A 24333-nucleotide genomic window follows, 5' to 3' on the forward strand; every position below is an offset into this window, starting at 1 on the left:
CGATCTGAAATTTTGCATGAAGGGTTTTGTCATGAAGGGTTTTCCAATTGGTACATAATTTGGTTCCAACCGGTCTCTCTATCATCCTTGTTCGGTTCCTAGAAGCTTTAATTTTTGCTGGTTTGACAGAATTTTGGTATGTAGAATAAAATTATGCCCTTCAACTAAAAATATTTTGTATACATTTTTAGCAGAATTCATGGTGGTGGGTTCCCAAGATTCGGCGAAATTAGCACGCTTTTACTTGTTTTCTTTTACCCATCCCAGTGTCTCTTGCTTTCGACAGACGGATGGGCGAGCATAACTAGATTAATTTAATTTCCCATTTCCCGAAATCAGTCCCACTCACTATCTCAACTGATCATACTTCACCACGTTTTTGTAAGCTCTCACAACATACATAAATCTTTTACAAAAAAAAAACTCACAACAGAAATGTTTTGACAACCATGAAATCTAATATAACAACAGACTACACAGATGGGTCACTCTCTTTCTTTATGAGAGAGGGAGCACAAGAATCAATAAAGAAAAGCACATAAACGACCGGCCGGCAATCGCATCAAAACTATTGTTCAATCTGTGGAATGTCTTCAGTTTAATTCGGGATCCCATTCAATGTGGGTCGAGTGTGTTCAAAAAAAAGAAAAAGTGTAAAAGGCGATATTCTGTTTTTAAACACACATTGTATTAAAAATAAATATTTACTTAAACGAAAAAAAAAGTCAAAAACCACCTTACAATGGTTTGTGATCAAGTTTTAACTTTCAACAATGGCTTAAAAATGCCAGCCTTGGGCTATGGTACTTGGCAAGTAAGTAAGAATGAATCTTCATTTTATTTTTAAGGTTTTAAGGGCTTTTCTCCTCGTCTCGTTTGTTCAATTGTTTGTATGCCGTCCAGCCTACTCATCAAAGTGTAGTGACCCATTTATTATTTTTGGGCCTGTTTAAAAATATAAAAAAAGAGAAATATTTTGTTTGTACACCTGATAAACAGGCTAAATATGATTGTGTAGGGTTTAAAAAAATATTTGTAAATGAAAAAGAAAATTTGTGAAACTATTGCCTTAATCAATGAAGGGTGGAAATCTTTATCACAAATTTGACATTTCTTCAAAAGTATTTTTGTTTTGTGCAACAGCTAATCAACTCGCTGTTGTAAATCTTATTCACACATAAACTAATAATAACCACAATATTTAGTTGCCAAGGTTAAAATTTGTTTCTAGATGAACATATCTTTTGTGTGGTTATGTTATTCGATTCCTCTAGCTGCGGTTTCCATTTTATAACAAAAATATTAGAAATTTAATATAAAATTTCTTATTCTCATATAGAAATTACAAAAAACAATTAAGAAAAGTCAAAAGTCGGGCAGTGCAGACTATATAATACTCTTCACCTACCCTAGAAGTGGAAATTGGACAATGCTAAACAAAACAAAAATTTCCTTAAATTTGCTTCTAGGGTTCATGGTTGTATCTTAGCTTAAAAGGTCTGTGTATAATATTGCAAAAAGTTACACTCAGAGAAATTTGTTAGTAAAATCAACAAAAAGTAACAACTGATAATCTGCTTGAAATCGGAAAGCAATATTTGTTTGCAAAAATGGCGAACATTTTCTGCTGTTTGCTTATGTCAAATGTCATTATATATGTATACTAGCTGAACCGCTGCGCCCTGTTTTACTTTATATGGAACAAAATTGTCCTTTGAATATTTATTTTCGATAATTAAAGAGCTTTTAATGAAACACCATGGTATGAAAATGGTATACGTATATCGCTTGACTAACAGTATAACAATATCTGAATATGGTCATTACATGGTCATTACGTTTGGTTGTTGACGTACTCCAGCCTTTAAAGACTTTATTTGAGCCCGATATTCTCATGGGGGTTCTGAGAGTGGGAAGGCTCCCAGGGTAGCGTTTTCGGTAGTCCCCCAGATACTTAGCCCTGAAAAAAATATCAGCATCGTGCTCTACTTTCAAATACCATTTATTAAAACCCCATATTGTCATTGTTTTAAGGGGAGTTTATGTGATAAGGCGTCTACAAAACACGTTTTCTAATTTCAAATACCTTTTGAGCCACATATTGACCTTTAGCCACATATTGCCATGGTCGGTAAATTTGTAATCTTTGGGGTTGTTTTGGGGAAGGGGAGGTGCCGCAAATACGTGGTCCCACATTTGGATATCAGATGGTCAGTAAATAATTGCTGTTTTGGGGAAGGGTTGAACCCCCAAAAATAGGTATCAATTTCGTGTTCTGCTCACCAATACCTTTCATTTAAGCCCCCTTATTTACCAACCATGACAACGTAAATATGTCTGAGTTAGGGGTGTTTTGGGGAGTGGGATGGATCCCCAAACACTTAGACCGGAAAATATGCCAGCATCGTGCTCTGCTCTCAAATAGCATTTATTTAAACCCCCTATTGCCTTTGTCCTCACAATTAGGTATCAAATTCGTTTTCTAATCTCGCATACCTTTCATTTAAACCCCTTACGGGAGAAGTCAGCAAATATGACCGGTTTGGGGTATGGGCCTTAAAAACTATTAATATCGAGCTCCACTCTCTTTAAGACCCAAATTGTCATGGTGAGCAAATACGTCCTATTGGGGAGTTGTTATGGAGGTGGGACGTCCCCCAGATAGTTGGTCCGGAATGTTGACTTCAGATTCGTGGTCTACTCCCAAATACCCTCATTTGAGCCCCCAATTTCTATAGTCGGCATACATGTTCTGTTGGGGGGTGTTTTGGGGGATGGGATGGTCACTCAGTGAGTTGTTCCTAAAAATATTCCTCAGATTCGTGTTCTACTCTAAAAGATCTCTTATTTGAATCCCATATTGCCATGGTCAGCAAATACGTCATATTTGCGTTGTGTTATGGGTGTGAGGTGATCCCATAGACACTTTTTTCCGAATGTTGATATCAGATTCATGCTTTACCCCCAAAGACCGTTAATTGTGATTGGTCTATATATATATTTGGTAGGTTTTGGGGGTGGGTCGTGCCCTCTAGGTACCCCATCCAAAATTTTTGTTTTTTTGGTTACTGTAAGTGTGCAAACAAAATTTCGCTAAAGTCGCCCTACCCATCTCCGAGATCTGTCGTTTCTGAAAATTAGGGTAAGTGGGAGGGTCGCCCTCCTTTAGATATCAAAAAAAACAATAACATTCCACTAAGGAACAGGGGTAAACTTCTCACATATCAATGAGTGCAGTCCGATTCAAGCTTAAGCTCAATGATAGGGGCCTCCTTTTTATAGCCGAGTCCAAACGGCGTGCTGCAGTGCGACACCTCTTTGACGAGAAGTTTTACATGGCATAGTACCTCACATATGTTGGCAGCATTAGGAGGATTCAAACCCAGGCGTTCAGCGTCATAGGCGGACATGCTAACCTCTGTGCTACGGTGGCCTCTAAATAACTTTAATTAAAACGAAAATGTTATGATCGGGTTAAAGGGCCGTTTATTAGCTATCTAAGGAGAGGTGCTCAGATACTTGCCTTTAAATGCCCAATGTCAATCAGATATTAGACTTTATATGGCCAATATCAATTCATTCTCTACTTCTAAAGCCCTTTAGTTTGATACCAATATTAATGACTCCATATTGTCAGGTTACATATCCGTTAAGCCCATTTGGGGTTAAGGCTTTCTGAAAGATGAATCAATATTTTAATGTTTGTTTGATACTATACTTCTTAAATCCTCGTAATTGAGTGCTACCTTGTCATGACCGTTGGTTTTAGAGGCTGTGATGAGCCTTAGGCACATGACGCCATATTTATATGTCAGATTCGCTATACCCTCCATTTGACACACCATATTGCATTGATCACGCCTTTCGTCGCATTATCTCTAACAATCCCAAAGCGGACATGTAAAAATCCCAAAGCGTATGTTCGTAGAAAGGCGACCTACGTATGCCGTTTTTTCATCACAAAATCATTATTCACAAAAAAAAATATATTTTTTACATTATAAAGATATGAACCCATCACATATTGCAATATACTGCATCCTCTCCCCTACTTCTTTAAACTGTTCGCCAACTATTTCGTTCATTGATGGCATAGTATAGTCACACAATTAGATACTTTGACTGAGTAGAATCATTCATAACCGGTTAACTTTTTAATTTTTACTTCTATGTTTAAATACAAGCAGCTTTGTAATATTGGGCTTTTTCTACCAAATTTGGTAGGATTTACTTTCAACTTTAAGGGTTTGGTCGGATAGACGGCCTATTTCGATTTTGGTAGATTTTTAGCAAAACTGTATTTTTTCCCACCTCTCTCACAGAAAAAAGTTTGCTGAAAATAACAAACACTGTCTGTTGAATATTAGTAGTTAATTTTGCTGCTATTGTAGCTGCTATTACAGCAGTAGTTCTGCAATTTCAGAGCAGCAAGCTTACTGCTGAAAAGCCTGTTTTTGCTGACAATGACTGCTGCTTATGTAGGGGATGTTAGAAGAAAAAATAAAATACAAATGTAAATGTACAATATATCTCAGTGGATGTTTATAATCACCACTGAATGTATACTACCCATAATCGTGTTTCTTTAGAGCAATAACAAAAAATGCGTGCGGGTTTAGTCACATTTCGAAATGTATACCAATGGATGGATGTGGTAGTTTCTTTACAGTAATATTCCACAAAATAAAATCATCTTTTTCAACAAAATTTCTAAAAAAAATGCCTAAAGTTATCAAGACATTTTTTCCGAAGATTTTCGTACTTAAAACAGCAAATTTTGTTTGCTGATTTAACTGACCGACATGTTTGCTGTTACAGCAGCCCTATGTTTGCTGAAACAGCAGTAATGTCTACTTTCCCATTTTCAGCAGACAAAAACTGCTGTTTTAGCAAATATTTTTTCTATTGTGAAGAACAAATTTGGTTGAGTGTTTGTGAAAGGGAGAATATTAATTTAGTCATTCCGTTGGAATACATCAACATATCCATTTCTAACCTTAAACAATATATAATTTCTTTAAGTTCGAAAAACTCTTAAGAAGATTTAACGATGTGCTTGTGTCTGTCCGTCCATCTGTACGAGGGTAACCTTTTGTACTTCGGGATTAAAGAACACAAAAACATATATTAATCAATGAAAATCGCTTTATTGTTTTTCAAAATATTCCCCATTAAGATCAATGTACTTTTGCAAGCGTTTGAACCAATTGTCAAAGCGATTTGGCCACTCTGATTGAGGTATCTGCAAAATATGCATTCTGAACCCATCAACCTTTTTTGAACGATTGACAAATTGTGTGGGATCCAACGCTAACAAATTTTTTTGACGGTCAAATGGTCATGCAATATTGATCTCACGATAGGTCACATGGCGATCTTGCAATATCAGTTGAAGCACATCGTCAATGGTTTTTGGAACAGCAACTGATTTTGGACCACCTTCACGAAATTCGTCCTCGGTTGAATTCACCTTACGACCTCGGTTGAATTCACCATACCATCAATAAACACTGGTTCTTGATGGAGTTTCATCGCCAATAATTGAATTATGTTCATCGATGCACTGTCGTTGATTTAATCCACGTCAATTTAATTTAATTTTTTGGGCGATATAAATCTTTTAAGTTACTGTAAACAACACAAATAGCGCTCGTATGTCAAAACGATCTGATTACGCAATTATTATTCAATTTCGCTTAAATTTGAATCAGTGAGATGTATTAAGCCTCCTGGCATCCGATTCAAATATGGTTCAGATCGGTCTTAATTCAGATATAGCTGTCATACGGACCGATCTTCCGCTTGAGGGTCTTAAGCTTATAAAAACCGCAATTATTATCCGATTTCGCTAAAATTTTAATCAGTGAGTTGATTAAAGCCTCCCGTTATCTGGCTCCAATATGGTTCAGATAGGTTTTTATTCAGATATAGCTACCATATAGACCGATCTTCCGATTGATTGATGGTCTTAAGCCCATAAAAGCCGCAATTATTATCCGATTTCGCTAAAATTTGAATCAGTGAGTAGTTTTAAGCCTCCCGATATATAAAGGGTGATTTTTTTGAGGTTAGGATTTTCATGCATTAGTATTTGACAGATCACGTGGGATTTCAGACATGGTGTCAAAGAGAAAGATGCTCAGTATGCTTTGACATTTCATCATGAATAGACTTACTAACGAGCAACGCTTGCAAATCATTGAATTTTATTACCAAAATCAGTGTTCGGTTCGAAATGTGTTCATTCACCGTAACGTTGCGTCCAACAGCATCTTTGAAAAAATACGGTCCAATGATTCCACCAGCGTACAAACCACACCAAACAGTGCATTTTTCGGGATGCATGGGCAGTTCTTGAACGGCTTCTGGTTGCTCTTCACTCCAAATGCGGCAATTTTGCTTATTTACGTAGCCATTCAACCAGAAATGAGCCTCATCGCTGAACAAAATTTGTCGATAAAAAAGCGGATTTTCTGCAAACTTTTCTAGGGCCCATTCACTGAAAATGATTTGCAAGCGTTGCTCGTTAGTAAGTCTATTCATGATGAAATGTCAAAGCATACTGAGCATCTTTCTCTTTGACACCATGTCTGAAATCCCACGTGATCTGTCAAATACTAATGCATGAAAATCCTAACCTCAAAAAAATCACCCTTTACGACCGATCTGCCGATTTAGGGTGTGTAGCCCATAAAAGCTGCACTTAATCCCCGATTTAGCTAAAATTTGAAATAGCGAGTTGATTTAACCCACCATATATCCGACTTAAATATAGTTCAGATCGGTCTATATTCAGATATACCTGTCATGTTCAGCGATCTGCCGATTAAGGGTCTTAAGTCCACAAAAACTGAACTTATAACCCGATTTCGCTGAAACTTAAAACAGTGAGTTGTTTTAAGCGATCTACTGATTTAGGGTTTTCAGTACATAAAAGCTGCAATTTGAAGCAGTGAGTTGATTAAAGCCTCCCGATGGTCCAGATTGGTCTATATGTAGAAATACCTGCTATGTAGAGCGATCTGCAGATTTAGGTTCTTGATCCCATAAAAGCCGCAATAATTACCAATTTCGCTGAAATCTGAAATAGTAAGTTTATTAAAGCCTCCCGATATCCAACACAAATATGGTTCAGGTTGGTCTTTATTCAAATATAGCTGCCATGTAGACCGATCTGCCAGTTAAAGCCTCATAAGATCTTACGCCAATAAAAGCTGCATTTATTACCCTATTTCATTGGAATTTGACACAGTGACTTGTTTTAAGCCTCCCGCCATCAAACCAGCATATAGTCCAGATCAGACTATATTTATAAATAGCTGCCATATGGAGCGATCTTCCAATTTAATGTCTTAATCCCATAAAATGCGGATTTGTTGGTCAATTTTGCTGAAACTGTGACTTGTATAAGAGTTCTAGGGAACTGAATGAAATATAATCCATACCAGCTCCCATTTGCTGTTACTATGGATATGGTATTAGAGTTGTTATAAAAGAGGATGATTAATTTAGCCATGGTGGTGGGTATGCGAAGTTCGGCAAGTTAACACTTTTTTGTTTTTTTTTTTCAAGATGAATATTTACAAAGCAATCGTACCAAATTGAATTTATTGCCTTTGGCTTCTGACTACTTAGAGTTCGGACCGAAGCACAATTCAACAAAATAATTACTCAGCACTTTTAATAAAACATATAATCTTGGTGGGTATCCGAAGATCGGCACGGCCGAAGTTAACACTCTTAACTTTTTTGTTTTTTTTTTCAAGATGAATATTTACAAAGCAATCGAACTAAATTGAATTTATTGCCTTTGGCTTCTGACTACTTACAGTTCGGTCCTAAGCACAATTCAACAAAATAATTATTCAGCACTTTTAATTGCAATTGCAATTCTACAATTATAATAAAACAAGTTAATGACTGACTTTCCTTAGTATTGACTCGCATTTCTATAATTTGATTCCTAATAACATAAATTGAATGTGGCAAGTTTGCCTATGGCATGCAAATGGCATCATAAGACGTATTATTTAACCTCAACGTTTGCTTATGCCCACATAAAGTATATATATTCTTGATCGTCTTGAAATTCCAAGTCATTGTTCGTCTAGCCTTGGTCGTCCGTTTTGCACAGATACTGCTAATTTATCTAGTTTATTTATTATGAGGATTACTAATAACAATTTTTTTTTGCGGGTCAGGTTGGGACAATGCTTGAAGCATGTGACGAACTCCGTTATCAACGGTACCGGCTAAAAACTCACCCTGTGTCACCCCTGGGGTTTAATTCCACCTCAGAACCTCTTTCGCATTGCTTCAAGGTGGATTCCATATCTGGTGATTATCCATATCATCGTATTTGTGTATGACGTCCAGACCACATGAACCTTCTTCCTGCGCAGTACTTGTACGGCGTATCTCAACACCGCCTTCCACTTCCTCTCGTCTTCCAGCATCCTCTGGACTATTGTCTCAGGCGAAATGTCACCAATCGCTGTTTTCAATACCCTGCGTCTTTCGACCCAGCGCTTGCAGTGGAAGAATATGTGTTCCACATCGTCTGCAACTTCTAGCTCCTCATAAATGCAGCTACCTGAGGAGCATTTGCCCATTCTATGCAGGTATTTCCGGAAGTAACCATGGCCTGTCAACAGCTGTGTGAAGTAGCAGTAGATATCGCCGTGCTTCCTATCTCTTCATATCCGTACATAGGGTATTAGTCGTCGCGTCCACCTGGACCGATTCTCATTCGTCCACCTTAGTTGCCATCTCCCTATAGTCTCCTCTCGTATGGCCCATATATAATCCGTTTAAATCTCACCCCGTCCTCTCTGGACATTGCACTTCGCAGTGCAGAGCCTGGCTCGCTCCATAGCCTGTAGGCCGGAACCTTTCCGGCTACTACAAGGGCTGTGGGCACCGCCACTGTCCGGTAAAATGATATGACCCTAAGAGCCGCCGTCCTCTGTACCGAGAGAAGGGATTTCGCTTCGCTGCAGTGGCTCCATAATTCACTCCCATAGAGGATGATGCTGTGGCATGTCTTCATTAAGAGTCTGCGCCTGCTCAAGAAAGGCCCACCTATGCCGCTATTATCCTCGTGGCCTTTGTTATCGCATGCCAACTTTGCTCTGCATAGGTCAGTTTTGTATCTAGTCGAATCCCTAGATATTTGACCGATCTCTTGGTCGTATATGTGCATATCCACATCCACTGCTATATTTTTCTCGTTAGAAGTAGCAACTCCATCTTCTAGGTCAGTGCTATATTTTTCTCGTTAGAAGTAGCAACTCCATCTTCTGCATGACAAGTTGCAAGCCGTGGCAGTCCAGTTAGTATTTTGCTCTTAACATCACCTGTCGTAGTTTGCGCTCTGCACCTTCCATGTCTCTTGCCATGATTACTGCGGAAATGTCGTCAGCATATCCTATTAAAAAGGTCCCCGTCTGTCATTTCTGTTCCAAGTATTCTAACATAACTGGCATTCCAAAGATCCGCATTTAATGCATAGTCACATTCCTTTTCTATCGGGTCCCTTACATTCCCACTGTAGATGGCCTGCTCCAAAACGCCAGAAGCAGCGTTTTCTCTCCTCCCGCTATGTCAGCCGACAATTTGTCATTCCAATCAGGAGCCTGCTGGTCTTCAACAACTCGTTGGCGCAGCTAGCTGGTAGAGAGACGAAGGCCCTCCTCTGCTCTCTGGAATCAAGTGCAGTTAGCCTCACAGTCACTTCCTCAGCTGTTGTTCCCGTTGCCATGGTCACTGCATCATTGATCACTTTGGCGGTGGAGTGGGAGTCCAAATCGCGGATCTCTATCATCGCCTTAGGTCCTGCACGACTGCAGCCTTCTTAAGGTTACCCTTGAGGAACTTGCAGAACACCTCCTTATTTCCATCTCTGCTCATCACGAGGAGAATCGCACCTGTTTTTGTTTTCTGGACGGGCGGATGGCGACTTCGGCTTCCTCTGGTTTTGCGTTTCGCTTGAGGTCCCTAAGCACGTCTGCGTAACTGTGTCGTTCTTTCCCCTTAATTATCACGGCCTCCGGTCGCTGCCTAGGTTTACGTGGATTACGACCTTACGGTTTCCGCCGCGGGATACTCCTCGGCATGTTGCTTCTTTGTCGGACTTTTTCTTTTTAGCCGTTTTCACTGATGGTCTTATTTCCGCAGCTTTATCCTTCTTCTTCTTGTCGTTTTTGTTTTCTGGACAGAGCGGATGACGACTTCGGCTTCCTCCGGTTTCGCGTTTCTCCTGAGGTCCCTAAGCACGTCTGCGTAACTGTGCCTTCTTTCGGCTTATTATCACGGCCTCCTGTCGCTGCATAGGTTTCCGCGGGGTACTCTTCGGCGTTTTGCCTCTTTGTCGGGTTTTTCTTTTCAGCCCTTTGGTCTCATTTCCACAGCTATGTCCTTCTTCTTGCCAGGGGTTCGATAGACTAGACTCGGTGCGCTCTTCTTGTTTTGCGCCGTAGAAGGCATCGACATGTTATTTGATGTCGTGGGAGTCTCCGCTGTTCTTGGCCTGCATAGCTGCTTATGATTATTTAGGGGTTTTCAACTTTTGCGGTTTTTCAACTTTCTATAATGTCAAAGGGTTCTTCTATCTTTGACACACCATTTTGGACATCCCTGCTGATATTTTTTGCCTTCCTATGGCTAGCCGCATTTGACGAAGCACTTTCCATCGGTTCTTCCTCTAAAAGTTGCATCTTCAAGATGAACTCTTGCAAAGGAGAACTGGTGCTGTTCTCGCATGTTTCTGCGTTATTCTCTGCTGGGGTACAGTCTAACGCCATACCTCTTACTTTCTTTTCTTTCTCGATACTGGGCCCGAAGGCTTGTGGAGAATTCACCGGTAATCGGTGTACTTTCGCTATCTTTCCAAAGATCGATTACATCTCCTCTGCTGCTGTGTTGTTTGGTGTCTTCAGTTTGATTGGCTCCCAACTTAGGGCCCTTATCTGTCTCCGAAAATGAAGCCGCCCTTCATGTTGACCCCGAGGGACCCTTTGCAAGCAGTGAGGTCCTCGCGAGGGTTGACGCCAGACCTTATGAGTACTTGCGTTCAGAGTCATGTCGGGCATTAATCTGGATATCGTATTAACATAACCTACATTACCAACTTGATGGTTACAAGGCACAGAGCGTTCTCTAAGCCCTGCCAGGGGTTTAGCGGGCTGGAGGCAGCGGTGGCATTAGCCTGAAAGCCATTTCGTGAGGAATGTCACTCCCTCCTACTCAGGTAAGATAATACCATAGCTGTCAGTCCGTAGCATCAATCCAAATCCGATATCCAAATCATATTGCAGTGCACGCGCCAGGGTCAAGGACTGTTTGATTGGGGAATCCACGGGGGCATCACTCCCCAGACTGCATTAATCTATATAGCACTCAGTGCCATAAGTGAAAAGTCTGGCATCGCATAAATAAGGTCTGTCTTACTAAAATAAACAATTCCCCCAATACTAAAACCATTCAACCAAGGGCATCATTTCGAATAGAATTTTTATCAACATCTAATCAAATGCATCGTCGATCGGCTGTATTCTATTTTTCACCTCCTACTCTCTCTTCATCTATTTAATTCTTGTTATTTATGGCTCCATGTCTTTGTTAAGTGTTAAAAAGGTGTGATTTTTTAACTTTCTTTCGTTGGTTTTAAATGGGCCCAAATCAGTGTGAAGCACAAGAATTCAATGGGTCAATCGAACAAGAAAGAAAATCTTTACTACCAACCGGTTTAGTACAACAGACAGACTTGGCTCAGGTTACCTTAAGTCAAACAATCATAGTGCATATATGTATTAACACACATATGTATATATTTTCATGTATATTTGAAAAAATTCAAATCGTATGTGAAGCCCATAAGATGCTTCATTTATGTTCATTTATCATGTATTTTGTTTCTTTATTCATTTTCAAGACATTCAGAATGAACAGTCCAATGATTTCCAGCCAGCTGTACAATATGCTGTATCATTGTCTTCCATTAAATTTATTTGGAATGTCTAACTAATCAACCAATGGCCTGTGACACCTTATTACTCGGACACGTTCGTTGTCAGTTTTCTAATGAAATCTTTGGCTTAAAATGTTAAATTCAATTTTCTATAGTCAAACAATTTAATTATATGCCAGTAAGATTTATGCGTGCATAAATCATAGGTTGCGTCTTTGTCCATTGATAAGTATTTAATAGACAGGCTTATTATTCTATAATAAATGACTTAAAAAGTCAACATAATTAAATTTTTGGACAATTTCGAAAAAAACTGATTGGACTATTAAGACTTATCTCAGAAAATGTTTGTAAGATAGGGTATACTAATCTAGTCATTCCGTTTGTAACACCTCGAAATATTACTCTAAGATCCCATAAAGTATGTATTGGGTTGCCCAAAAAGTAATTGCGGATTTTTCATATAGTCGGCGTTGACAAATTTTTTCAACGGCTTGTGACTCTGTAATAGCATTCTTTCTTCTGTCAGTTATCAGCTGTTACTTTTAGCTTGCTTTAGAAAAAAAGTGCGCGGAATTTTGTTTACATTTGTTTGTTTGTCGTCAATTTTAATATGGAGCCCACAAATATGGGTACCAAATGTATTGAAAGAAATTCATTTAACAAACCGAATCAACGCTTGTGATATGCACCTTAAACGCAATGAATTCGATCCGTTTTTAAAACGAATCATAACTGGAGATGAAAAATGGATTGTTTACAACAACGTTAGTCGAAAACGATCATGATCCAAGCATGGTGAACCAGCTCAAACCACTTCAAAGGCTGATATCCACCAAAAGAAGGTTATGCTGTCTGTTTGGTGGGATTGGAAGGGTGTGGTATATTTTGAGCTGCTCCCAAGGAACCAAACGATTAATTCGGATGTTTACTGTCAACAATTGGACAAATTGAATACAGCCATCAAGGAGAAGCGACCAGAATTGGTCAATCGTAAAGGTGTCATATTCCACCAGGACAACGCTAGACCGCACACATCTTTGGTCACTCGCCAAAAACTGAGTGAGCTTGGCTGGAAACTTTTGATGCATCCACCATATAGCCCTGACCTTGCACCATCAGACTACCATTTATTTCGATCTTTGCAGAACTCCTTAAATGGTAAAACTTTCGGCAATGATGAGGCTATAAAATCGCACTTGGTTCAGTTTTTTGCAGATAAAGGCCAGATGTTCTATGAGCGTGGAATACTTAATTTGCCAGGAAGATGGCAAAAGGTTATCGAACAAAATGGCAATTATATATTTGATTAAAGTTCATTCTAAGTTTTATTAAAAATGCATTTAATTTTTTTTAATAAATCCGCAATTACTTTTTGGGCAACCAATATATTCTTGATCGTCTCGTCATCCTGAGTCGATCTAGCCATGTCCGTCCATCCGTCTGTCGAAATCACGATAGCGGTCGAATGCGTAAAGCTAGCAGCTTTAAATCTTGCACAGATACTTACTATTGATGTAGGCCGTTGGGGATTGCAAATGAACCATATCGGTTCAGATATAGATATAGCTCTCATATAAACCGATCTCCCGATTTAAATTCTTGAGCCCAATATTTGTCCGATTTCGCCGAAATTTTGCATGTGGCGTTCTGTTATGACTTCCAACAACTGTGATAAGTACGGCCCAAATCGGTCTATAATCTGATGTAGCTCTAATATAAACCGATCTCCCGATTTTACTTCTTGAGCCTCTAGAGGGCACAATTATCCGAATTTGCTGAAATTCTGCACTTCCAATAACCTCCAACTTATGTGCCAAGTATGGTTCAAATCGGATCAAAACCTGATATAGCTCCCATAGAAAACGATCTCCCGATTTAACTTCTTGAGCCTCTATAGGAAGTAATTCTCATCCGATTATGCTGATATCAATTTACGCCCTCTAGAGACTCAAGAAGTAAATTTATCAGATTATCGGTCCGATTCAGACAATATTTGGCACGTATGTTGGAGTTCATAGGAGAAGTCATTGTGCAAAATCAGATAAGAACTGCGCCCTGTAGGGGCTCAAGAAGTATGATCGGGGGTCAAGAAGTATGATCGGGGCTCAAGAAGTATGATCGGGGCTCAAGAAGTATGATCCTTGACTTGAGGTCATAGAAACAATCATTGTGCAAAATTTCAGTCAAATCGAATAAGATTTACGCCCTCCAGAGGCTCAAGAAGTATAAACGGGAGATTGGTATATGTGAAGCTATATCTAAATATGGAGCGATATGGCCCATTTACAATCCCAGACTACCTATACAGTATTTGTGCTCAATTCCAAGCGCCTAACTTTACTCCTTCGAAAGTTTGCTTGCTTTCCACATCCAGATGGATAGACAGACAGAGATACAGTCAGGTAGACAGACAGTTAGACAGACAGATAGACGGACAGATAGACAGACAGATAGACAGACAGATAGACAGACAGACAGATAGACAGACAGACAGATAGACAGACATATAGACAGACAGATAGACAGACAGATAGACAGACAGATAGATAGACAGATAGACAGACAAATAGACAGACAGATAGACAGACAGATAGACAGACAGATAGACAGACAGATAGACAGACAGATAGACAGACAGATAGACAGACAGATAGACAGACAGACAGATAGACAGACATATAGACAGACAGATAGACAGACAGATAGACAGACAGATAGACAGACAGATAGACAGACAGATAGACAGACAGATAGACAGACAGATAGACAGACAGATAGACAGCCAGATAGACAGACAGACAGATAGACAGACAAATAGACAGACAGACAGACAGATAGACAGACAGATAGACAGACAGATAGACAGACAGATAGACAGACAGATAGACAGACAGATAGACAGACAGATAGACAGACAGATAGACAGACAGATAGACAGACAGATAGACAGACAGATAGACAGACAGATAGACAGACAGACAGACAGACAGATAGACAGACAGATAGACAGACAGATAGACAGACAGATAGACAGACAGATAGACAGACAGATAGACAGACAGATAGACAGACAGATAGACAGACAGATAGACAGACAAATAGACAGACAGATAGACAGACAGACAGATAGACAGACAGACAGACAGACAAATAAACAGACAGATAGACAGACAGATAGACAGACAGATAGACAGACAGACAGACAGACAGATAGACAGACCGATAGCTAGACAGATAGATAGACAGACAGATAGACAGACAAATAGACAGACAGACAGATAGACAGACAGATAGACAGACAGATAGACAGACAGATAGACAGACAGATAGACAGACAGATAGACAGACAGATAGACAGACAGATAGACAGATAGACAGACAGATAGACAGACAGATAGACAGACAGATAGACAGACAGATAGACAGACAGATAGACAGACAGATAGACAGACAGATAGACAGACAGATAGACAGACAGATAGACAGACAGATAGACAGACAGATAGACAGACAGATAGACAGACAGATAGACAGACAGATAGACAGATAGGCAGACAGATAGACAGACAGACAGATAGACAGACAGATAGACAGACAGATAGACAGACAGATAGACAGACAGATAGACAGACAGATAGACAGACAGATAGACAGACAGATAGACAGACAGATAGACAGACAGGTAAATAGACAGACAGATAGCTAGACAGATAGACAGACAAATAGACAGACAAATAGACAGACAGGTAGACAGACAGGTAGACAGACAGATAGCAAGACAGTCAGACGGACGGAATCGGCTAGATAGACTTAAAATGTCATGGCGATCAAGAATTCGTACTTTATGAGGTCCAATATTTCTATGTGTTTCTATGTTAAGTATACCTCCGTTCTATGGTGGAGGGTAAAACAAAAAATTAAGATTTTCTTAGGAGAAAATAAGGAAGTTATATGTAAAGTGATTAATTTGGGAAGTTTTTTTTTTAATATTTTCCACCTTGCCAAAAGGCCTGACTCAAAGTTCAGATGAAAGTTTTGTTTCTGGACTTTTACTGTTTGCTGGTCAATGGATTTCGATGACTTAAGGGGCACTTGTTCAACCCAGTCGTTGTGTTAGAGTAACAAAGAACACCAAGTCACAAACGACTGTGTATATGGTTGACATTTTTAAATGATTAATTGTGTGAACAAAGCAAAAACTTGTGCAAGTCCCACCAAGATCAAGTCCTAAAAGCAGTGTTTGAGATTGACATTTGACAATGATTGGCTATGTAAACAAAGCAAGTGCTTGTGTAATTAAACAAATCTCTGGACCCAAGGACGGATAATCGATTAACCTAACTTAACGTGAATATATCTTTCCTCCATGCACATGAATTGCATTTAGACAAGTGACTAATTGTTTATTATAAGCAATTACCACTAAACACATTAATAACAAATTAAGAACATATTCATGTAATCAAAATCGTGAATATCAATAATTAACATTTATATATTAAATACTTCTGAATAGTATTAAATTTGCTCGACTTATCAATATAGTAGTTTTCCAATTGCAGTTTGGGGCCAAATACTAATAATAGTATTCTAACACTTATAGACAAAATAATTAAACCAGAAATGACTCTTTAACCCTATATAATAACAAACTATAGCCACATGTTATAAACCTTTGGCATTTTATTGCAACGTCATGAAAAAAAACAGAAATATAGGCATTTGTTAAAAATTAAGCCAAAATTTGATAAAAAAAAGAAGTAAAGGCGGGTTAAGTTTCGTAGGGCCGAATCTTATACACCCTCCACCATGGACGGCAGCTGATACGTTTTTGAATGACTTTTTCAAATACATGCATAGATGACACATCAAGTTCTGGGCCATATTTGTCATGACAATTTAAGTCATAAACAAGGAAAAGAGTGCTAAGTTCGGCCGGACCAAGTCTTGGGAATCCACCAGTATAGATTCTGCTAAAAATTTATACAAAATAAATTTTGTTGGAGCGCATAATTTTATTCTACATACTTCAAGGAACCGAACAAAGATGATCGAGAGACCGGTTTACATGGAAGCGTTATCAGGTTATGGACCGATTTAAACCAAATTTGGCACAGTTGTCATAACAGAACTCTTAATGCAAAACTTCAGCCAAATCGGACAAAAATTGCGTATTTCAGGGGCCCAAGACCTTAAATCGAAATATCGGTCTATATGGCAGCTATATCATGATCTTGACCGATATGGACCACACAACAAAACTACACATGTAAAATTTCAGCCAAATCGGATGTGAATTGCGCCAAGATCTGAAATTGGTTTATATGGTAGCTATATCAAAACATGGACCGATGTGGCTCATTTGCCATCCCAAAAATTGCAAATTTTGCCCATGAACATTCCATTAAGGAACAGCGGCAAACTTCAATGAGTGCTGTCCGATTCAAGTTTAAGCTCAATGATAAGGGGCCTCCTTTTTACAGCCGGGTTCGTACGGCGTGCCGCAATGCGACACCTCGTTGTGGAGAAGTTTGTACATAGCTGCCATACAGAATGGTACAGTACCTCACAAATGTCGCCAGCATTAGAAGGGGATAACCACCGCTGAAAATTTTTTCTGATGTTCTCGACAGGAGTCGGACCCAGGCGTTCAGCGCCATAGGCGGACATGCTAACCTCTGCGCTACGTGGCCTCCGTTTACCATCCCAACCCACACTAATAGGAAGTATTCGTGCAAAATTTCAAGCGTCTACCTTTATTACTTCAAAAAATGTTCACCGAACTCGCCTCCCAATAAGTCCATTGTTACGCGTGCTATGTGGCATGTAGCACCGTAATGTCATGCAAGTCAGGCTTTTGCATTTTGGGCAAAAAAAAGTTGGATATCATCTCGCGGTAGCGCTCAACATTCACAGTTACGTTACGATTCGCATAATCTTTGAAGAAGTACGGTCCAATGATGCCACCAACCCATAAACCGCACCAAACTGTGAATTTTTCTGGATGCATTAGTAGCTCTTGCAATGCTTTTAGCTGATCTTCACTTCAAAATCGACAATTCAGCTTATTTACGTACCCATTAAGCCAAAAATGAGCTTCGTCGCTCAATGGAAGAAGCGCCCAATGAACTTTCTTAACAGAGCACACATTTTGATAATAAAATTCAATAATTTGCAACCGTTGTTCGTTTGTAAGACAATTCATGGTTAAATTATAGACCAAACTGAAGATGTTTGACAGTGAAAATAAAAACACAAACCGTGCGTGAGCTGTTTAAACCAATGTTGCCAAAAAGATAATAGTTAAAAAATCACTCTTTATATACTTGGTGGGTCTCAGATCAATATTTCGATGTGTTACAAACGGAATGACGATTTGAACTAATATTACAATAATTTCGTCATTTGTGAACTGATTCTCACAAGCAAGAGGATTTCTCTTATGAGTCTCAACATTACTGGTGAATTTTATAGAAAACAGGTCAGATTTAGTTATAGCTCCCATATATAAAAATATTGCCCTAATTGCACCACTAGAGGCTTTGCAAACGCATTTAACATCCGATCTTTTCAAAACTTTGCAATACTGATTTGGATATAGCTTCCATATATATATTTTCGTCCGATTTTGACTTACAATGGTCATTTGTTAAAAAATCTACGCAACTAAGGTTTCTATTATGACTCTTCTGGTCACTGGTAAATTTCATGGAAATTGTTCAGATTTAGATATAGATCCCATACACACAAAGGTCGGCTTTGCCCGACTTAACCCCGCCCTTACTTGTTACTTTTCCTCATCTTTTCAATTTCTCACATTTCAATTTCTTTTTAGGCTCCCGATAATGAAGTTGAGTTAGCTCTTAATCATGCACTAGAAGCAGGATATCGACATATAGATGCAGCCCCTGTGTATATGAATGAAAAAACCATTGGGCGAGTACTTAAGCAGTGGCTGGATTCGGGACGTGTTAAGCGCGAAGAATTATTTGTGACCACAAAATTACCACCCACAGGTTAGTCTCTACGGAATTATTATCCTTCATATCATTTCATGTTGTAATATTTTCCATTGTTATTAATTCTCATTGCAGCCAACCTACCAGAATGTGTTGAAACCACACTGCGTAATTCCCTGAATGATTTACAGTTGGATTATGTCGATTTGTACTTGATACATACTCCATTTGGTGCATTCTTTGAAAATGGCGATATAAAGAGGAAGGAAAATGGTGAAGTTGTTATAAATCCAGCAACGGATCATATTGCTGTTTGGAAGGTAGGTGTGAAAAGAAATGTCTTAAGTAGAAAATAATAAAACAAGTAAAAACGAGATAAGTTTGACCGCTCTCATCTCACTGACGGATAAAGGGACATGGCTAATCGACTCGGAGAATATATAGACGATCAAGAATAATATGGTCCTAATTGAATTCTTTTTGGATATAACTGTCATATAGACTGTTCTCCTGTCTGAAGGTCTTATGATCCTCAAAGGCGTATTTAAATTAAGCTGAGTTATATACATATGAGGATAATTTCTGGCATAATGGCTTCGTCAATAAGCAAAATATGCGTTATTGGTCAGACTGCAATCGACGTACTCCATGAGTCATCATTGCATCCCGAAAAAATTATGGTTTATGGCCGGCGGCGTCATTGGGTCGTACTTCTTCCGTGATGATCAAGACCGGCGCGTTACTGTGAATGGGAATCGCTGCCGATCAATGTTAACAGAATACTTTTGGGCCCAATTGGATGATATGGACTTGGAGGATATGTGGTTCTATCAGGCCACATAGCGAATGTCACAATCATTTTATTGGAAATCAAGTTTGGAGAACGTGCTATCTCACGAAATATTCCAGTCGATTGGCCGCCTTGGTCGTGCGATTTGACGCCGTTAGACTATTTCCGGTGGGGATACGTCAAGTCTATGGTCTATGCCAAAAAGCCAGCGACCACTGATGAACTTCGTACGAATATCGAATTTACTGAGCCACACACACGGCTCAAGGAATACAAAAAAATTATCAGAGCGGCAAAACGTGCCTTCTGGAAGCTTTTATGCGGACAGGTTAATAGCGTTAATAACGCCGCAATGATGAAAAAGTTTCTCTCAAAAACCCATTCGAAACTGAAACATTACTGGACAACATAGGAGTGAGAGCAGAGACAACGGAGGACATGTTGAGGATTTTGATAAAACGCATTTTCCACAGGATATGACAAGAAACACGGAGACACTGGAGTCTTGGAATAATGAGGTCGATCGAAGGCTTTTCATAACGGAATTTGTGGTAAAGCCATGGGGAGCTTCAAACCATTTAATTCCTGGATCTGATGGAATATTTCCGGCGTTACCACAGGAGTTCGACTATCCGGCGCCCCATCTGTCCACTATTTTCACAGCGTGCTTATAACTTGCATATGTCCCGAAAGCCTGGCAGGAGGCAAGGTTAGGTTAGACAAATACTTAGGTTAGGTTGAAGAGAGGGTACAGATATTTATCCGCCTCATCCCGCTATGGACATACACCTAAGCCAGTAATCGGCTTGTTGTGCGCTCTAAAAACTATAAAGTAACCTCATAAAACAAAATGTTAAGTTAGGAATTCCGTGCTACTTACAAAATCCTTAATTGTTTTCAATACCACTCCCCTAAGTTGGTTCATGTCTGGTATTGTATCTCCACCTAAGTGCCGGTATCTGTTAGACGCGAAAGCCCGGCATTGACAAAGGTAATACTCCAACGTCTTACCATCTTCCCCGCATGCCCTACACATGTTATCACTTGCCGAAACCGATTTTGCATAATTGAACTCTTATTTTTATGTGTCCCGTTATGACACCAAAAGCTATACTGACCCCCATCTTACTTCCTTTCAGTAATAGTCTCGTCCTCTCACGATTCGGATCACCCCATAGGATTTTCACCGTCCTACCGATCGTTTCGCTGCTCCACAACGTTGCATGCACATTCGTCGCCACTCCCTTAACTCGGACTGCGTCGACCCGAAAGGCTTCGAGTTAATCAAGTTTATTGACGGCAGTCCTCTGGCCTTCACTGCCTAATCGTCTGCCCTTTCATTTCCCCTTATTCCGTTATGGCCCGGCACCCAAACGATGCGGATTTTGCCATCCTTAGAGAAGGCGTTAATCTCATTCTTAAACTTCAAGACTGTTTTCGTGACCTTACCGTCCTGCTTGTTATTGCCCTTATGGCAATTTTACTATCCGTAAAGATGTTCACACTCGGCATCATCGGTATGCCACACCACTTCACGCATTCCATGATCGCCCAGATCTCCGCCTGCACGACCGTATTATGGTCAGGCAGTCTAAAACAGATCTAAGTCCCTGGGTTCTCAATGTAGACCCCCAGGCCCACTCTGTTCTCTAGCTTTGATCCATCCGTGTAACATGATCTTCCAGATGACAATACTAGGGTTCCGTCAATCCAAGACTGTGCCGATGGCAGCAGTACCTCGCACTCGACTTCAGGTTTATCGCAGGTACCCGATCGGAAACCTCGTCCCTACCTTCAGGTTTCCTATCGTCGCCTCGATTATACCGCGATGGTATGAGCTGTTTCCATCCTCAATCCACTAATTTCGTCATTCTGTTTGTAACACTTCGAAATATGCGTCTGAGACCCCATAAAGTATATATATTCTTGATCGTCATGTCATTTTAACTCGATCTAGCCGTGTCCGTCCGTCAGTCTGTCGAAAACACACTTACTTTCGAAGAAGTAAAGCTAGGACCTTGAAGTTTTGCACAAATAGTTCTTATTAGTTTAGGTCGGTTGTGATTGTAAATGGGCCCAATCGGTCCATGTTTTGATATAGCTGCCATATAAAGCGATCTTGGGTCTTGACTTCTTGATCCTCTTGAGTGCGCAATTATCATCCGATTTGACTGAAATTTTGCACGTAGTGTTTTGGTATCACTTTCAACAACTGTGTCAAGTATGATTCAAATCGGTTCATAATCTAGTAAAGCTGCCATATAAACCGATCTTGGATCCTGATTTCTTGAGCCAATAGAGGGCATATAAACCGATCTGAGATCTTGACTTCTTGAGCCTCTAGAGGGCCCAATTCTCATCCGATTTGGCAGAAATTTTGTACAACGGCTTCTCTCATGACCTTCAACATACGTGTCTAATATGGTAAAGCTCCCATATAAACCGATCTGCCGATTTTACTTCTTAAGCCCCTACAAGGCGCAATTCTTATCCGAATGGATTGAAATATTACACAATAACTTCTACAATGTTTAGCATTCAATTCATTTATGTTCCGAATAGGACTATAACTTGATATATAGCTCCAATATCATAACAGTTCTTATTCAATATTCTTTGTTTGCCTAAAAAGAGATACCGCCCAAAGAACTCGACAAATCCAATCCATGGTGGAGGGTATATAAGATTTGGACCGGCCGAACTTAGCACGCTCTTACTTATTTTTTTATATATTTTACTTATATTATTTTTTTTACAAATGTATTTTTTTATATTTTTTTTAATTTTTTTATTTATTAATTTAGTTTACATTATTTTTACATCAACATTTTTTTCTTTTAGAAAATGGAAGAAATCTGTGAAAAGGGTCTTGCCAAATCAATTGGTGTCTCCAATTTCAATGAAAAACAAATTGAGCGACTTCTGAAGAATTGTAAAATAAGGCCAGCTAATTTACAGGTAAATACCGGAATCAAATAAATTCAGAACTTATTAAAATATAAAACCTAACTCATTTGTTGTTAAATTTTTGCAGATTGAACACCATGTCTATCTACAACAACCAAAATTAATAGATTTTTGCAAAAAAGAAGGCATTATTGTTACCGCCTATTCACCCCTCGGCTCTAAGGGTATAGCTGAGTTAAACAAAATGTTCGGCATTGAAAGGAAATTACCCGATTTAATGGAAATTCCAGAGGTAAAAGAAATTGCCAAAGCCCACGGCAAGACACCAGCTCAAGTTTTGCTGCGTTGGATTGTTGAACGTGGTATATCGGCCATACCAAAGAGTACCAATCCGGAACGTTTAAAACAGAATCTAAATATATTCGATTTCAAACTTAGCGCAGAGGAAATTAATCGCATGAACGCTTTGGATGCCAATGTGAGAATATGCGATTTTAAATTCTTTCCTGGGTAAGTTAATTGGTCTACTTCTCAAATGTCAAAACTGAAATTGAAATTTCTATGTTTTACAGAATGGAAAAACACCCGGAATTTCCGTTTTAAATTAATTTAAGTAGAACCCTGTGCCTATTTTTCTTCATAAAAATACAATTTTTTTAAACAATATTTAATTAAATATAACAAAAAATCAAAATAAATATCTACTTATTTTTTAGTAATTTATTGTTTTTACTCATTTTTATACAACAACTAGCTGGACAGGGCCCGCTATGCTGCGCCTTCTTTCACTCTCTTATTTTATATGAGCCCTATACAGGCATGGTCATCCCATCTTAGTCGCAGAATTCCTGAGTCTTGACACTCAACAGAATCAAGCAGACGAAAGATAGAACACAATAAACTGATACAACAACAACGCCCTGTTTGGGGGTGCTGGTACAGCCTTTCAGATATTTCGACCCAATGTGGATATCATATCGGTGCTCTACTCGCAAATACCTTCCATTTTAGCCTTATATTGCTATGGTCGCTAAATATGTCCGGTATGGGGGTATTTTTGGGGGTGAGATGGACCCCCATATATCACATTCGTGCTCTAGTCTCAAATACTTTTCATTTGAGCCCAATATTTTCATTATTGATTTATATTTCTATTTGGCGGGCTTTGGAGGTGGGGTGGCCCCCTTAGATATCCCACCCTAAATAAGAATACCAAATTTCTGTTTTTGAGTTATTATGCAAATGAAAATTTGCCCATTAACATTCCATTAAGGAACAGGGACTTCTTATTTTAAATAATCTAAATATCGCTTAAAACGCCCCACCCATCTCCAAGATCTGGCGTTTTTGAGAATAGCATAAGGGGAAGGTCCGCCCATTAAAGTTTTGATGTTAGATCTACTTCACTCTCTTGGTTTTTGGTGAAGGATTGGAGTATCCAAACCCTTTGCCCCGAAAGAGGATATCAGTTTCATACTCTACCCCCAAAAACCACATTTGAGCTACATATTGCTATAGTTGGTTTATATGCGTGGTTTAGGAGGAGTTAATGAGGTGAGGCATCCCTGAAACACTTGGCCATAAAACAGATACCAGATTTGAGCCCCTTTTTGCCATAATCCACAAATATGTCCAGTTTGAGGGGTATGTAGGGAGGGGCGGCCACCCACGCACTAAGCCCGAAAAAATATCAGCATCGTACTCTA

The 24333-nt window shown here is 39.2% G+C and overlaps 1 protein-coding gene across 1 annotated transcript; it reads left to right on the plus strand.

Moving 5' to 3' along the window:
• Window positions 1-559: 559 nt before the first annotated feature.
• Window positions 560-23346, plus strand: LOC106095773 (aldo-keto reductase family 1 member A1). Its single transcript, XM_013263097.2, has 6 exons — window positions 560-814; window positions 18807-18987; window positions 19066-19250; window positions 22562-22678; window positions 22755-23137; window positions 23200-23346. Exons 1-6 carry the CDS (start codon window positions 743-745, stop codon window positions 23228-23230), a joined length of 969 nt encoding a protein of 322 aa, XP_013118551.2. The 5' UTR covers window positions 560-742; the 3' UTR covers window positions 23231-23346.
• Window positions 23347-24333: the final 987 nt, after the last annotated feature.

Source organism: Stomoxys calcitrans, chromosome 2 (genome assembly GCF_963082655.1).
Source record: "Stomoxys calcitrans chromosome 2, idStoCalc2.1, whole genome shotgun sequence".
Classification (NCBI taxonomy): Eukaryota; Metazoa; Arthropoda; class Insecta; order Diptera; family Muscidae; genus Stomoxys; species Stomoxys calcitrans.